This window comes from Phragmites australis, chromosome 4 (genome assembly GCF_958298935.1).
Source record: "Phragmites australis chromosome 4, lpPhrAust1.1, whole genome shotgun sequence".
Classification (NCBI taxonomy): Eukaryota; Viridiplantae; Streptophyta; class Magnoliopsida; order Poales; family Poaceae; genus Phragmites; species Phragmites australis.
This window is the reverse complement of record NC_084924.1, coordinates 47,598,871-47,614,669: the sequence shown is the minus strand read 5'-3', so window position 1 is coordinate 47,614,669 and position 15,799 is coordinate 47,598,871. Positions and strand designations below refer to the sequence as shown.

At 43.0% G+C, this 15,799-nt stretch overlaps 2 protein-coding genes across 2 annotated transcripts; both read right to left on the bottom strand.

Moving 5' to 3' along the window:
• Positions 1-1,143: 1,143 nt before the first annotated feature.
• On the bottom strand, positions 1,144-3,957 carry LOC133916943 (plasmodesmata-located protein 3-like). Its single transcript, XM_062360840.1, has 3 exons — positions 2,896-3,957; positions 1,854-1,961; positions 1,144-1,709 (listed from the first exon to the last, which is right to left on the bottom strand). Exons 1-3 carry the CDS (start codon positions 3,644-3,646, stop codon positions 1,702-1,704), a joined length of 867 nt encoding a protein of 288 aa, XP_062216824.1. The 5' UTR covers positions 3,647-3,957; the 3' UTR covers positions 1,144-1,701.
• A 2,152-nt stretch (positions 3,958-6,109) lies between these two features.
• Positions 6,110-13,956, bottom strand: LOC133916941 (pentatricopeptide repeat-containing protein At2g03880, mitochondrial-like). Its single transcript, XM_062360839.1, has 5 exons — positions 11,674-13,956; positions 10,420-11,282; positions 9,426-10,036; positions 8,472-9,312; positions 6,110-6,484 (listed from the first exon to the last, which is right to left on the bottom strand). Exon 1 carries the CDS (start codon positions 13,901-13,903, stop codon positions 12,239-12,241), a length of 1,665 nt encoding a protein of 554 aa, XP_062216823.1. The 5' UTR covers positions 13,904-13,956; the 3' UTR covers positions 6,110-6,484; positions 8,472-9,312; positions 9,426-10,036; positions 10,420-11,282; positions 11,674-12,238.
• Between the last annotated feature and the right edge of the window lie 1,843 nt (positions 13,957-15,799).

Genomic DNA, 15,799 nt, shown 5'->3' with positions numbered 1-15,799 from the left:
GGTGTCGCCTGGAGTGCACCATGTACGGGAGACAAAGGCACATGTGCCTGTTCACGTATACACGCTAACACGCCCCTGCAATCAGAGCAGGAGCGAAGCGGACTTTCAGACTGGACCTGAACTCCGTGAACAGGGAAGATGACAAACCCTTGGTGAATATATCTATGTCCTGGGAGGAGCTAACCATGACCAACAAATCGTCTGCACCTTCTGCCTTCCTAGCGAGCACGTCCACTAGTGGTTCCTCCAGCCGTGGAGGCCAGGCATCTGGCGGCTCTGATACCATGAGAGCGTGCAAGAATAAAATACTCACGCAATGATTTCCATTAGCCAAGGATCGGTACATATATAGATTACATGAGAGAGAGGGGGGAGGCAACAGATTAGGAGCAATACACGCGATACGCATGTATGCATGCTAAACATAGAATGGTTAAGCATGAGAATAACCCTAGGTTGTTGTCGTATCCAATCCTGGCTCCTGGAATTGTGGGAGGCCACTCCTGTGATTGCGCGCGTCGTGGTGTCGCCTAGAGTGCCCCATGTATGGGAGACAAAGGCACATGTGCATGTTCACATATACACGCTAATATGTTCTCCATAAGAAAAGTTCCGGTGATCTCATATCCATCACCGGATTATCCGGTTAGTTCACATACACCAAACTCTTATTTGTAACCTCTCCGCAAGAATTTATTCAATAAATAGTCAGATGTACACAAGACATAACCACTAGATGTTCTGGTGCGTTCATCTCTACCTGACTCGTTTCTACACCCTCTCTATAAAAATTAGTCCGGTGACGTCGTTTGCCCTCACCGAACCATCTGGTGCACTACTCCCACTTTTCTTTCTGCGCTGAAATGCTCCCTTCACCTTAACACCGAATAATACGATGAGTGCAAAATTCCAAACACCGAATAATCCAATGAGGTAAATTTCCTAGACTCACACCAACTCCATTGTACTTTTCAACAATAGTTAGCCATAAGCAAAATCATACATAAATACACTCATATCAACCAAATTCCACTCAAGACCAACATTATCAATAACTCATTATAAACAAATCAGGAAACAGCTTAACTTAGTTTCTCAAAGTTTTCTAGCAAACACTCATAAATGTACGACGAATATATTTAACAAGTCAAAAGAGAACAGCTGCACAGCTGTGTGGTTTCATGGTCAGCAATGTCAATCAGCAAAGCCAGAGACAAATTGACCACCGGTATCACCAGCTTATACCGAACCTAGAGTTAAAACCTGGTTCCAGAACATATGGACATTTTTCCATAGCAAAACCTACCAAGTGACACTCAACCTGCTCCCGGAAACCTTAAATAAAAGACTAAATACGTTCTGCCTACACCTACGAGTATTTTCCTTTGGGGAATGAATACAAGAGAATCAATGTACTCCTAGAGCCCTACGCAGGAGAGACAAAGGTGACAGCCCAGAGATCATCCACCAACTAATCGTGAGCCAAAATAGCCCCCAGAACCGTTTCGTTTTCTGAACAGGTCGCCATCTTTTTCCCTCACTCATCATAGGGGATGGCACCCTCACATGGCCAGAGGAAGAAGAGCCAAAAAACAATCCCCTCTGTATTCCACTACCACCTTGAAGAAACAAACACACACACTTCTATCAAAATGCACACCATGCCCCGATGCCTTTGTCCAGATGCTCCATGCTTTCCCATCAATAATCTGCAAGCACAGGACGAAATGTACACAGGTTTCGTAAGAAGGAACAGTGGGCAGATGGAAAACAAGAAGCAGTGGCAGATGCAGATTGAGTGGTAGCTCAAGAAAGCTGTGGTGCTTCCTGTGCTTGTGTTTCCACTAACTCACCATCCTTCTTCTTGACCAGACTCCTGGCGAAAAGCAAGCAGATGACCAGGAAACCCAGACCTACCGCTCCTCCAAGCACAATGGCTACAGTCTTTCCTGTCTGCTGCCCTGAGAAGCACAACGAGAAGAGGCAAATCGATAGATCAAACTAGGGATACCATGTCTAATCATGGGAACAATCATAGATGCATATCTCCGATACATCCTAAAAGAAAGGCAAAAGGCAAGCGAACACCAACTTTTACCAAAGCCCGAATAGACAGATGCATAAACGAGACAAATGGAACTGCACTAACCTACTGCAATATAGTACCCATAGAAAGCTTGAGCAAAACAATGGGATTCATGGAGGTTCAGTAATGTCCAATATCCTAAGCTGACCTAATTAGCTGAAGAAACATGTCGAATCCACAAAGAAAGAGGGAGAACCTGGGTATTGCAAACATGCACATCCATGTCCTTCGATTAGTAAACTAACCTAACCAAACAAGATAGGAACAAGATCATGCCATATCTCAATCAAAGTTCCACCTCAACATGTAAAAGAAACCCTCACAGATCCAACCTACCTATAATTCTGGACCACACAAGGGTTGTAATCTATACAATGACCACCTGAGAGGAAACTAATGTACAAAAATTTGCCCAAAACAACCAAAGGAACAACCAAAGGGCACCCCGCAATCGCTATCAATCAATCCACAAGCACAACAGCTATCAATCAATTCTCAAGCACAACTAAACAAAGAGTCCTAGCAAGATCTCACCAACTCACATTCAAACAAATCCACCAACAAAACTTTCACAACCATAAACTAGACACGCACACGAACCTTAAAATGTTAGTGACTGGTTCCACTAGAACAACGCCGCATTACCCCAAACTTGCTCAACCCGATCGATATACCCGCGACTGGATTGAGTCACTATCGATCAACAAGGAATCGAATCAGAATGCTACATGTAAGGGAACTTGCAAGCACAGCACAGGCACCAATTTGTTAGATTGAACTAACTAGGTAAGCCACGAGAGCGCACTGACCTCCCATGCCTCCGCCATGGGGCACGCCGTGGGGGTAGTAGCTGTAGCTAATGTAGCACTTGTCGAGGTAAACCTGGCCGGAGGGGGCGCCGCCGCACTCGACCTCGACGTGCTGCACAGACTGGGTGACGCACTGGCTGCAGTCCCCCGTGGAGAGTTCGCCCTCGCACTGCGCCATGGCGTACACCGCCTGGTAGCTGGTGGCGACGAACCCGCCGGTGCTGGCGGCGACGCCTCCCTCGAGCTGCGCGAAGGCTGTGTCCCGACGCATCTCGAAGTCGCCCCCGCCGCCGCCCCCCGTGCCGCAGGTCTTGAAGAGCATCTGGATGCCGGAGACCTGGGGGAACCCGGAGACCTCGTAGAGCGCGAGACAGCCGGCGAGCTGGACCCGCGCGGCGACGGAGGGGCCGCAGAGTTCGGACCAGGAGGACATGGCGCGGGAGACGCAGGTGGCGCAGTCGGAGCCGGAGAGGTCCCCGCGGCACTGGAAGAGGCCGAAGACTGAGGTGGAGGGCGCCGACGCCGAGGAGGAGGAGGTCTTGTAGAACTTGGCGGAGGCGGACTGCGCGGAGAGCGCGGAGGAGAGGGCCGCGATGGTGGGGGGAAGCCCACCGCCCGGGAAGGTCTGGTTGGCGCAGCCCTTGTAGATGAGCGCGTAGAGGTCGGCGCACGACACCGGCGGCGGCACGTGGAGGAGGAGCCCGACGGCGGCGAGAACGACGAGGAGGAAGCGAGCTCTGCGAATGCTCATCTCGGCGTCGCGCGCCCCCGCTCCCCGACACTCCTCTCACACCACTCTGCTTCCCGTTGTGATGGCGGTGTGTACTGTGGAGCGTACTGCTTTCTGCTTGCCTTCTCGCGGTGCCTCCGCTCTCGCCCACCGTCAGGCGTCAGTTGCCTTGTTCTTTAATTTTTTTTCCTCTTTGGTTCTTGCAAGACTGTTTCTTAAAAGCACCAGTAGACTTATAGCCGTACGTATACATCTACACATGCAGTCATACGACGCTGACTGAAAATAAAAAGTGCAGAGTTTAAAGATTGGCGAAAATATACAAAGAGCAAACCTCAATGAATAGAAGGTAAAACTATCCAAGCTAAAATTGGTTTCGAATGACCATGGTAATGTCATGATTAAGGGGAAAGGGGACGGGAAAGTATGTATTTCTAAAGATGAGTATAAAGTTTGGTGGCAACGCTTTTGGATGAAGCCGAGCCGACGGGTTCGAGCTCCCATCTCGTATCCATAAGTTTATAACAAAGACCGCGCTATAGAAAAGCGCCGATAAAAAAGAGTACGTATTTCTAGTGAAGGGCAGAGAAGGGAGGTGATGTTGTGTGCAGAGTAGGGGAGGAAAATTGTTGCATGCTGATGTTATCACTCATCTCATCAGATTTGGTTGCAATGGGGTTCACGTTAACAAGGATTATGGTTTTAGAAGCAACACGTCTGCAGATTAACGTTTAGACGCCACTTAAGATAAAGGATAAGTACTAAATGTTGTTGTCCAGAAAGCGGCTTCTAAGCTTTTCTTTTTATACTACTATACAGACTAGAGGCTTGTAGTGGAGATTGTTTGAATAATTTCGACACTCCTGGGTAAGAAAGTGACTTCACGAAAACAATCTTATACCACGCTCCGATTGAAAGTTTGGTGTGCCAGCGAAGAAAAAAATCAAATGAAAATGATACTTCCTTCGCTTCGGCTCCCGGTACCGACAAGTAGCGAAGGGGGGAGAGTTATTCGTAAAAAGATACTGATGTAGCATAAGAAGAATGGTTGATTTTTAATCGGAAATTGCATTACCTTTATTGTTGAGAGTGACTTGGAGTAATTATCTAGAGATAACTCCCCGTGTGCCACTAAATATTAATAAAATTCTCAATTTTTCACTAGAAAAATCATGATACATTCCATATCATCCCTTAATTTTTTTTCCTTCCCTTATATGCCACCGTTGTCATAACGAAGGTGATAGCAGTGACATATAGGGGATGAAAAAACTTAAATTTTCATCATCCCTTGTATGCCACTGTTGTCACCTTCATTACGACGATAATATCATTTTAAGGATGAAAAAAATTAAATTATGGTATGAAATGGATTGTGATTTTTTAGTCATAAATTGAGAATTTTATTAACATTCAGTGACACATAGTAAATTATCTCAATTATCTACTGGCATTATATATCAGTCAGCTACAAATGCTCATGTTGGAATTAATGGACACGAGAGACACGATTTTAACATGAAAAAACATTTTAATGCCTTAGAAAAAAACACTAAAGACCATCTCAACTATAATAGTACAAGTTACATGTATATGGGTGACCCATATTTATAGATGCATTTTTGAAATTGTATCAAACTAAGACTAGAATTTATCTCTTTAAAGCATTATCTTTAACGAACCTCCCCTTACTCAAAACCCCTATAAATATGCATTTGAAGAAACCGTCTCCAAAACCCCGAAGCGCTGCTAAGCTCTATAAATTCCTACTAAGTTCAGTCAATGGTTGAATTTAGTATCGAAGTGACCTAGTAAGCATGTCGGCATAATTTTTTTTCAGTTTGTATCTTCCCAATAATAATTTGACTTTAAGCAACAATATCAGAATGAAGTGGTGCTTGATATGACAGCTCCAATGGCGTGTTGCTGCTTGCTTGCCTGGGAAAATGTAGGGAGTTTGGAGTAACCCATGAAGTTGATTTCAGTCTTCGAATGCGTAGTTAATAGGTTCGTTTGTGCGAGGCCAATGGGCTTTCTTGATGCCGTACTTGCGTTGGAGGTTTTGGACCAGCGTATGCACGGTGCACCGAGATCTGGATGCAAAGGACCAAGGACCAGGGGCTTTGGCATTTGGCGTGTCTTGGATCTTCTACACCTCCTCTTTCAATTATTTTTGTTTGAAGGACATGCGATTTCTGAGGACAGAGTTTTTGATCACTTACGAACAAAGAGCTTTCCCTAACGGCTATCAGTTTTTTGTTATCTAGTTAAGCTTGTTTCTATAAGGCTCTTGTGTTTGTTGGCAAAATTTTAATCATTTTATATTTTTATTTGCTAGTTTAAACTCGTATCATTTTTTTTTTCTATTGAACAACACAACTTTACTTGGTTAAGTAGTTAATTATAGTGATCGGTAGGCAGTCATAATTTGTTTTGTTTATTTGGTTAGGAGAACAGTAATTGCTAATTATTTGCTAACATAGCTAGAAAATGTATCGCAACTATTATTTTGGTAACAGCAAGAGTACATGTAGAATTAATTACTATGGTTCATTTTACTTGTAACAATTTCACTAGTAACACCATCGAAAAGTTAAGAGCAATGGCCAACCATTACATGGCCTATCAGCTGCTCAGCATGCCTACTTACTATCATATTTGGAATTTTTCACTATTTCTGCCCGAGTATCTCTAAGTGTAATGCTGTACTCATGTTTCCAAGTGCCATGGCGCACGCAGTCCTATCCTTGGCCGCAGATGATCCTCATGCCCTTTCCAAGCGTCCTTGTTTTCCTTTAATCGCAACATTTGTTTCTCCCATCAAGATCTCGTTATGGACAGCCGTGACATTAGATACTCCTACTTTAAAAAAAAAAAAACATGAGTATAACTTGGAAAGAGTACGCACACATTTATATCACTATATGCATATACTCACAAAATATCTATCGAAAATTAGAGATGTGGAATATAAAATTTAAAAAATCATCAAAGATGTCTTAGACACTCGCTTACTATTAAAAAAAATCTATCTTAATAAGACACACAAAAAATAAAACTAATGTTTAATTTCTACTTGAGTAGAAGGTACAACTATCTCTATTAAATCAAGACTCCTGCTTTACGAGACAGGAACTACTAGATTACTTGCAGCACCGAGGAATTTTGTTTGCGTTTTTTAATTGAAATTTGGTTTACGTTGCTGAGAGGAGGAATGAGAATATCAGAGACCTTTCTCTCTTTCTTTGACCTGCTAATGAGGAGCCTTGACTCTACAGCCTACTTGCAAATGCATGCTGTATATGCAGACTGTGTTGCCGCCATGGTGCATGTGCCTTCAGAATTTAGCGGTTGCTGGCTTCTACTATAAACGACTTGCAGGGAGAGTGAGCGCCAGCGCCAGCAGCAGGTGAGGCCGTGAGCGAGGTTTAACTTACCGACCGGCCGTCGATTATCGAGCTCGGTGGTTATTGAAAATTCACGATTATCACGATAACCGTTTGAAATTCAGCTGAAATTCGAACAAAATTCATTTGCTAAAATTTAAAATTTGGTGAAATTTTTTGTTAGAATCGTCTCTCGGTAACCGGTCGAATCGGACCGATTACCGAGCGATTTTCTCGAATTTTTCATATTGTCGATAACCGCTCGATTTATCAAGCAGTTTTCTCGATTTTCAGTGAAGTTCAACAAAAAAACCTAAAAATTAACTCAATCTTATAAAATCAATAACTAATTCATCTGAGTTTCAAATCAAGTGAAACAAATTTTGTTGGTTTACTTGTATCATGATCTACATGATAAAAGTATTTATACTCATAAAAAAGTTGAAAATTTTTCGTGAGAAAATATATTTGTTAAACCGTTAAATACATAGTTTACTCTTTGCTAATCCAAAAATCACGAAACTAATTTTGTTAGTCTTCTTACATGATCCTATGTCTTCTGAAAATACATGAACTCATGAATTAGTTATTGTAACATGCATGATTGTGTAAATATATTGCGACTAGATTAATTCATAACTGACTCATCACACCTCTAAAATTAGTGAAACCACTTTTATTAGTTTATTTACACTATGCTTTATGTAGTAAAATTAATAGTAGACATGAAAAAGTTAATTACAGTACTGTTTATTAACATATTCACTTTATGCTTGTGAACTTTGTAAAAATTATAGAGAAATTAATAAAACTCTAAATGAAGTGAAATCAATTTTAAAGTTCCTCTTAAGATAAGTGATACGCAAGAAAAATATGTGTTTGCATGTTAAACTTTTCCTTAATATGAGTTAATAACTTAGCCGCACGCTTGAACTTTTTTCATTTTTTTCAAATTTTCTCCCTATAGAATATGATGCAAACGACATTATTTTTGATTTTTTTTTTCACAGAAGGTCTCATAATCGTGTCTAGTTTTTTTTAAGGATTTTTTTTATTTTTTTTTGATTTTTTCGAATTTTTTTTAATTCAAATTCGATTATCGTTCGGTTTCTGAAACCAGACCGGAGCGGTAAGGTTGGTAACCGCAAATTTTGACCGGCTACCGTCGTAAATTGAACCCTGGCCGTGAGGTCCCATGAGAGTGAAAACAGGTTTGAAACAGAGAGACGGCTCGGATTTTTGGTGTGCGGTCTGCTCTGCTGTTTAGACAAGCGGGAGCAGATTATTGCTACATTTGCAAAGAAACCTTATGTACAATGGCTGTGATCAGTGACTGGTACGGCTTAATAATTAGCACATGGAGTAGTTTAATAGATTTGACATAAAATGCTTGTGACAATTGACATTCATATGTGAAGTACCATGCAGAGCTTAGTTGAAGCAAACCAGGGGAAGCATACCTTGCTGGAGCTTGAACGCTTGTTTACTTGTCACATTGAGCTCCAGGTATGCAAATGGTACCTGAAAGTTGCACAATGAACTTCGGTATTTCACCCTACGGAATAACTTGCTCAGTCGGTCTTGGTTACAAGGTCTGACGCTTTTCTACTCCACAAAAGCAGTTTTTCCAGTCGATCCCTGCGTTCCTTTCACGAATTGCATCCTTTGAGCAAAGTGAGAGAAAAAACAGGCATCCTTTGAGCACGAAACTTCCTCTCACTTGATCGTCTTTCCTCTTTCCATGACGATTACTTCTCACCAGGTGCAAAGGGACCCCTTTAACTTTCGACCCGTATACTCATCCCCAACATAGATGTACCTCCAAGTGTAACATATCATCTTTTCCTCCTTGATTACTCCTCCTTTTCCTTCCTTTGTATACCACTCAACTCCAGTCCAGTAACTAGTACCAGTACCAAGCAAGTTAAGCGTGTTAAGGAACAAAGTGAGGGGCACAGATGGTCAGTTGGTGTTCAAGGTTCATCTAGGGCACTTTGGGCTCGCTTTTGGCCATGGAACTTTCACTACCGAGAGGTAACTTGCGATGCACATTTATAGGTATAACTTTCTTCCCACTGGCCATTATCATTGTACTTTGCGGTCTTGCCTTTGCCTAGATGAGTGCAATGGTGCCACTGCCACCCTAGTGGGACAAAACACTCCCACATAATTCCAGGGCCCTCGGGGAAGTGTGTGTATGTGCATGGCTGTCGGAGACGCATGCATGCATGGACCATAACCCAACATAATAATCGGAGCTAAAACTACTAATGAATTCTGCTAAGATAGTGTCTCCGCACACTGCAGCAAGACCAAATTAAGATGTTTAAGTGACTGGGTCGCTGCCTACATGGGTGGCAACAGTAGGAGTAGCATTTTATGGTCAACTGAAGCATCAAGTTTGCGCAAATTACCAGGACATGGACGGCGAGAACCTGACGGAGACGGGCAGGGTACTCACAGTCCATAGACCAAGTGGGCAACGGCCGAGTGGAACTGCAGGGTGGTGGTAATGATTTGCTCAGCAACTCTCAGGCATGACCCACGCCACAAGTGCTCCTGGGAGGCTTCAGGATTCGCTCGCTCATCACTGAAACATTGAACGAGTAGGTGAAAAGCGAGGAGAGGCTGGCAGGCTTAGCATTACTCTCCTGGCCTACTGCATTTGCACATTGAAACCTCGGGTAAAAGATCCATCCGCGCGCCATGCTTTGCCAGTTTGCCTCTAGATAGGAGGAAGAGGGAGTGAGTGATGCTTTGACATGACCCGGATTCTGATCACTCCTTAACTCCGTTCAACAGTGCGTTGGTCCCTTTCAATGCGATTCAGAGTTTCAGACTTCGGAGCGCCGCTCAACCTTGGCAGATGTGTACGACTGCTTTTGCAGGGTGGTTGCAACGAAGTTTGATCTGATCAAAGATTCGTTCTGCACTTCTGTTGCCCACTGAAGCCACCGGTTTGCAAATGCCGAATACCAAGCCAGTGCTCCTCCAGTCCTCCCCAGCTTGCAACTAGTGTTCTCGTCTGAAAGAGGGGAGAAGGAAATGTACCACGACAGTCAACTTTCAAGTACAATGCTGCTAAATAAAGAATCTGGGAGAAGGAAAGAAACGTTCATCAAGCTAAGTGTGTTACAGGCATAACAGCTGTATGAGACTATTATATTGTAATGTTAGGAGGATGGAAAACGCACACGTTGCCCAAACATCTGCCTTGCTCCTGGGCTCTGATTTCTAAACTGCGACCATAGCTTGCTATCTGGACTCTTCTATTTGTCATGTTCAACTGCTGATGCAAGTGTTTGGGATCCAATGTAACTGATGCCACTCTCACTTGAGTTTGAAACAACTGCTGTCTAGTTCAAAGAAAAAACATGGTCTTTTCTAGACGAAGTTCATAGATCATACCTTGAGCCCTCATGCTTGGGGTAATTTTTTTGTCTGCAGATTCCTTCTTTAACTCTTGTTTTCCTTTAGTCCTTAAAAAAAATTCTTGTTTCCCTTTGCAGCTTGAATGAATAGTGACTTCAGAACCCACAAGATATAACTGTTATAGTGCAGTTCTTGAGATCAAATCACACAAATTTTTTGCATCTGGGAACGATTTTCGGATCTTAAATAATAGACCACTTGTCCTGCTCACTCACACATGCATAGAAAAGGAACCGTTAGTAGAATTCTCTTGAATTCTTAATTGACGACAAGAATCTTTCCTAATGACAGCACGCTCGTAATGAGACAAGGATCATATGTGCAAATTATTAAATTCTTCAACTATTATACAGCCATCTCTTCCTGTTCTTGGTGACAGTTTGACAGAAGGAAAACAAATGCATGGTAAAGAACCAAAGCTTTCAGACTCCAGCAGACATGATAAATCAACATGCACATGCAACATATTAAGCCAGAGTGAAGCATGGCAGATCAAGCTAGCAATAACTTTAAAAAACATGCATTTTCTCCAAAACAAACAGCACCTTACGTCACAAAGTAATACAGAACTAGATAACAGTAACACAACTTTTCAAGACCAAAACTCGTAAACTTCTCTGAACAATTCAAGTTTTCAGTCAAATAGCAGCATCAAAGTCTGGACACTGGTGCTGTCTCATGATTAAATATATGAGCCACAATAGCTACCCTGGAAGGCCAATGCTTAGTCTTTAAAATGCAGAGGACAAATAATACCATTAAATGTAATACTCTGTCCAGTGAAAATTAGCACTGCGGTGCACCTCTACAAGTTCAAGAGGATAATGCAGGGACACCAGCTGGAATTGAAACAACAAGCACACTGAGAATTAACCATTCACTCATTTTAACAAATAGAAAAAGAGACAATAATTGAATAAATAGTTGAGAACATTATATTTAAGTAGAATACATTGCATGAGAGGTAAATAATTTCATAATTAACAAATAAGACCAAATTAAGGCGATTATTGAAAAGGGAAAAAGGGAACCATATGTCAATTATTCAAGGTTGGACTGAAGATGGATGCTATCTAATTAGATGTTTAAACTAATTAGCTAGTGATGGCCATAAACATATGTTTTCCCTGATAATCTATATAGGCATATTCCAAATTTCATAGCAGGATTACTGTGAAGAAAATTCAGTAGTGTACAAAAGCCAAAAGAAAACATTGCTCAAAATCTCACATGTTTCAATAGTGCCTTTGTTGTACTACACTCGGTCCTGCAAAGCCACAAGTCTTCTGCTGTAGAGTTCATTGCTTTTAGCAGTCATCAAATAAGCTCCTACAGAGCAACTGAGGAAGGGTACTTCATCTCAGCAGTTTATGTTGCTGGGGTGGGATGAGCTATTGTATACCAGAACCAAGATGAGAACAAGTATCAACTATTAATACTATTGAACTGGGGCAACTAAGAAACCCCAAACTGTTAATCAGCAGGCACAAATGGTTCCCCAGAGTGATTGTACCTAAATAGCATCACTGTCATCTTGATTCATGTTTCATGAGCTACAAGATGTTATGGTGTCTATGCAACACCATAAAATAAAAGTTCTCTTCAAAATTTCAACCATGTATGGAAGGGATTAAGTCCTATGGTAACCAGTACAAGCAATTTTCCCAAGAACATGCTGCAGAGAATTTCTTCCGGAGTGACAATTATATTATCATGTTGTATCCGAATAATCAGTTAATCACAGAAATGATTCTTGCTATCTGGCACCAAAGTTTATCCTCAGAAATTAAGTATTTCACCAGTAGTCTCCGCAACTGCAAACACCTTTCTTAATCGTGTGATACCTGTTGACATCCCTTACTACAATTACTCTGTCGATTACCATGCTAGCATACTTGAAGAATTCATGACAATGAGCACATATCCTCAAGTTCTTCACTATCCTCAACACCTTTCTTGATGGTACAGCACCACTGATCAACCCATATGCGAGGGCCAATCTTTCACTATGATGCCAGAACCCCTCGTCTCCCTCCTTGTACCCTAACTTCTCTACCTCTTGAATCAGTTCATTCAACTTGCCGTATATCTCTAGCAGTTGCTCATGCCTTCTTTCATTTGCAACAAACACATGTACCTGCCCTCTAACCTCAATCCAACTCCGACCACCTTCTTTCCTGACTCCCCGGTCCCTCATTGCAGTCCATGCCTCAGCCACCTCATCCTTTCTCCCAGCTTCCGAGCAGGCGTTGGCAAGCATGACATAGGCTGAGTCATCATTGGGGTCAATCTCCAATAGCCGATGCCCCATGGCTTTTGCCAAGTCAACCTTGCGGTGAACCACACAGCCCATTAGAAGTGTGCGCCACACAGCTGCATCCGGCTCGCATGGCATTGTACATGCGACACACTCTGCATCCTCTAGACGCCCCACCCGTGCCATTGCACCCACCATGCAAGTATAATGCTCAAGGCCAGGCTTCGAATTGTACTTGGACTGCATTGCTTCCAACCAAAACTCAGCCTCAGTTGCTGCTCCAGCATTGCTACATGCTGTGAGAACAGCAAGGAACGTGAGCCCATCGGGCGTAAACCCCAGCTCCGCCATCTGATTAAACAATCCAATGACAGCTTGCACGTCTCCCTGCTGCGCGTGCGCAGACAGCAGCGCATTCCACGTGATCAAGTTCTGGTTATCACCCAACCTCTGAAACACCTTCCCTGAATCATCCACGAGTCCGGCCTTCCCATAAGCATCAACCAGCGCAGTCCCGACAGCCACATTCCCATCAAGCCCAACCACCACGGCATGCGCATGAATCCCACAAGTCTGCTCCAGCGCAGCAAGCCCCGCGACCGCCCGGAGAGCAGCGGACAGTGGGTGCATGGTTGAACAAACAGCATTGGAGCGCCTACTGACGAAAACGGACAGAGATTCCTCGTATCGGCCGTTCTGCGCGAGCCCAACAATTGTGGAAGAGTAGCAGACGGGGTCTCGGTTTGCAACGGGGATTTCGTCGAACAGGTGGCGGACGGCCACGGGGGAGCGGGATCGGGAGTATAGAGTGATAAGGCAGGACGAGGAGAAGGGTGATGAGGAGAGGGCGAGCTTGAAGGCGAGGGCGTGCACGTATGGCGCTAGGGACGGAGGCATGGAGCGGAGGAGGGAGGAGAGCGGACCATCGGCGAGGAGGGACGAGGATATGCCAAGGACGCGGCGAAGCAGCGGGAGCGCGGACGACGGAGAGGAAGAGGAGAGTGAGGCGAGGGAGGACGTGAGTGAGACGGCGTTGGGGTGGAAGGGGAGGCGGGAGAGCAGGGGTAGCGACAGCGACGGCGGGTAGCGGGAGAGGAGGAGGTTGTAGGCGGCGCGGGAGGCGGAGGCGGTCTTGACGAGGACCGCGTGGAGGACGGCCGGGTCGCCGCCTGCAGTGGCCGTGGCCGCGGCCGCGGCGGGCATGAGGTGGCGCGGCGTCACGCTTGCGGCAACTGCGGCTGGCTGCGATGGCCTGATGGGGGCGGGACCGCGGTTTGGAGCAGATTTTTTTACCGGGAGATAGAAAACGGTCGGAAATGATCGGAATACGCTAAAATCGTTTTTATTTTCGTATTTTTTTTTAAACGAAATCGGTAGCGGTAATGTTGAAAACGAATACGGTATCGGTTATATCGGAAAATTGAAAACGATATTATCGGATCGATAATATGTCGATTTCGATCGGGGATCGATAATTCTGAACGGAAACACCAAAACGTAGCTCACAAGTTATACATCACATACGACTAGTTTAATGAAGTCATACATAATATGACTAATTGACTATAATCGACATGAGTATATGGTATATCAATACATCTTTTATGATAAAACAATTGCTAATTGACAAGTAAAAGGATAAAAATTTCATATAAGCGCAAATATTTAGCACAAGAATTTCAGTTTCAATACAAGCAGTCAAGCACAACACAACCTCGTCACAAACACAACACTAAGTCTCCATACAAGCACAACACTAAGTCTCCATACAAGTTTTGTCCATACAATATTATTTGACCAAGCACAACACAAACTCTTCACTTTTGAATTTCCTCTTTCTTCACTTTTTTGGCGGCCTACAGCTAAATCTCAAGCTCATCATCATCACTTGCCAAGTCTTCGTCATGTTGTTTTATAGAAAAATTATTCAATTAATCTCCAGCAAGTCATTTTGCACAAATAAAAACAGAAAATAGAAGTAGTTGTACAATTTATATTTTATACCTCAAACATCAGATTATTAGCAACACCCTCAAGAATATCAAGATCAATGACCAATGATGAAACATTCTTAGAACCTGAAATATCAAGACATGTACATTAGTAAAAATGTAAAGACTTTACATGAGTAGAAGTTTAAATTGTCACCTTTTTTGCTGCAACTATCCAATCTTTAGTGCAAATCAGTGCTTGTACCGTTTCAGGATCAAGACGAGAACGATATGGATCAACAACACGGCCACCAGCACTAAAAGTCGATTCCGAAGCTACCGTTGACACTTGCATGGCAAGCACATCACGAGCAAGCAGCCATAGAATAGGATATTCATCCCTCTGACCCTTCCACCATTCTAAAATATCAAATATATGATAATTGACTTTGGTAACCTTTAATGGTGGTTCTGCCAAGTACTTATACAAGTCGTTTGCATCATCATCCAGGTCATGTGTGTTATATAGGTAGCTATCAAGTTCCTCATCTACCGTGTCCATAAACAAATCTGCCTCTGTTGAAGGTGCAGGTGCTTTACTCTTTAAAGATAAAGGATTACTAGCAGCATAGCATTCATACATGTTCCTCATAACACAATTAAATTTGTTAAGTTCATCTTGATAGGAATTTTTGTACACCCTCCTTAAATAAAATTCTACAATTTTTCTCTTGAACCTAGGGTCAAGAACACTTGCAATAGCAAGAGCAACATTGGACTTCTTCCAATACTTCTCAAATTTAAAACTCATAGAAGTTGCCATGCTAATAATAGTAGGATCATCACTATGACACCAATCAATTAGCAAGAACTTAATCTTACAGAAGCTTTTGAAAAATAAGTTTGCAGTTGGATATAATGTACCAGAAAATAACTCAGTGAGATCAAAGAACTTTTTCAAGCATGGTATAAAAGATTTTGCCTTTTCCCATTCTGCAGAAGAAGGAGCAATTTTCTCATACCTGCCACGTTCGCAAGACATGAGCCTCTCAAAAGCAGCCCTGTAATATAAAGCATCCCTCAACATAGTATACGTTTAATTCCACCTAGTAGAAACATCAAGTGAGAGGCCCGACTTTGTGTCCAATCCACACTCAGTAGCACACTT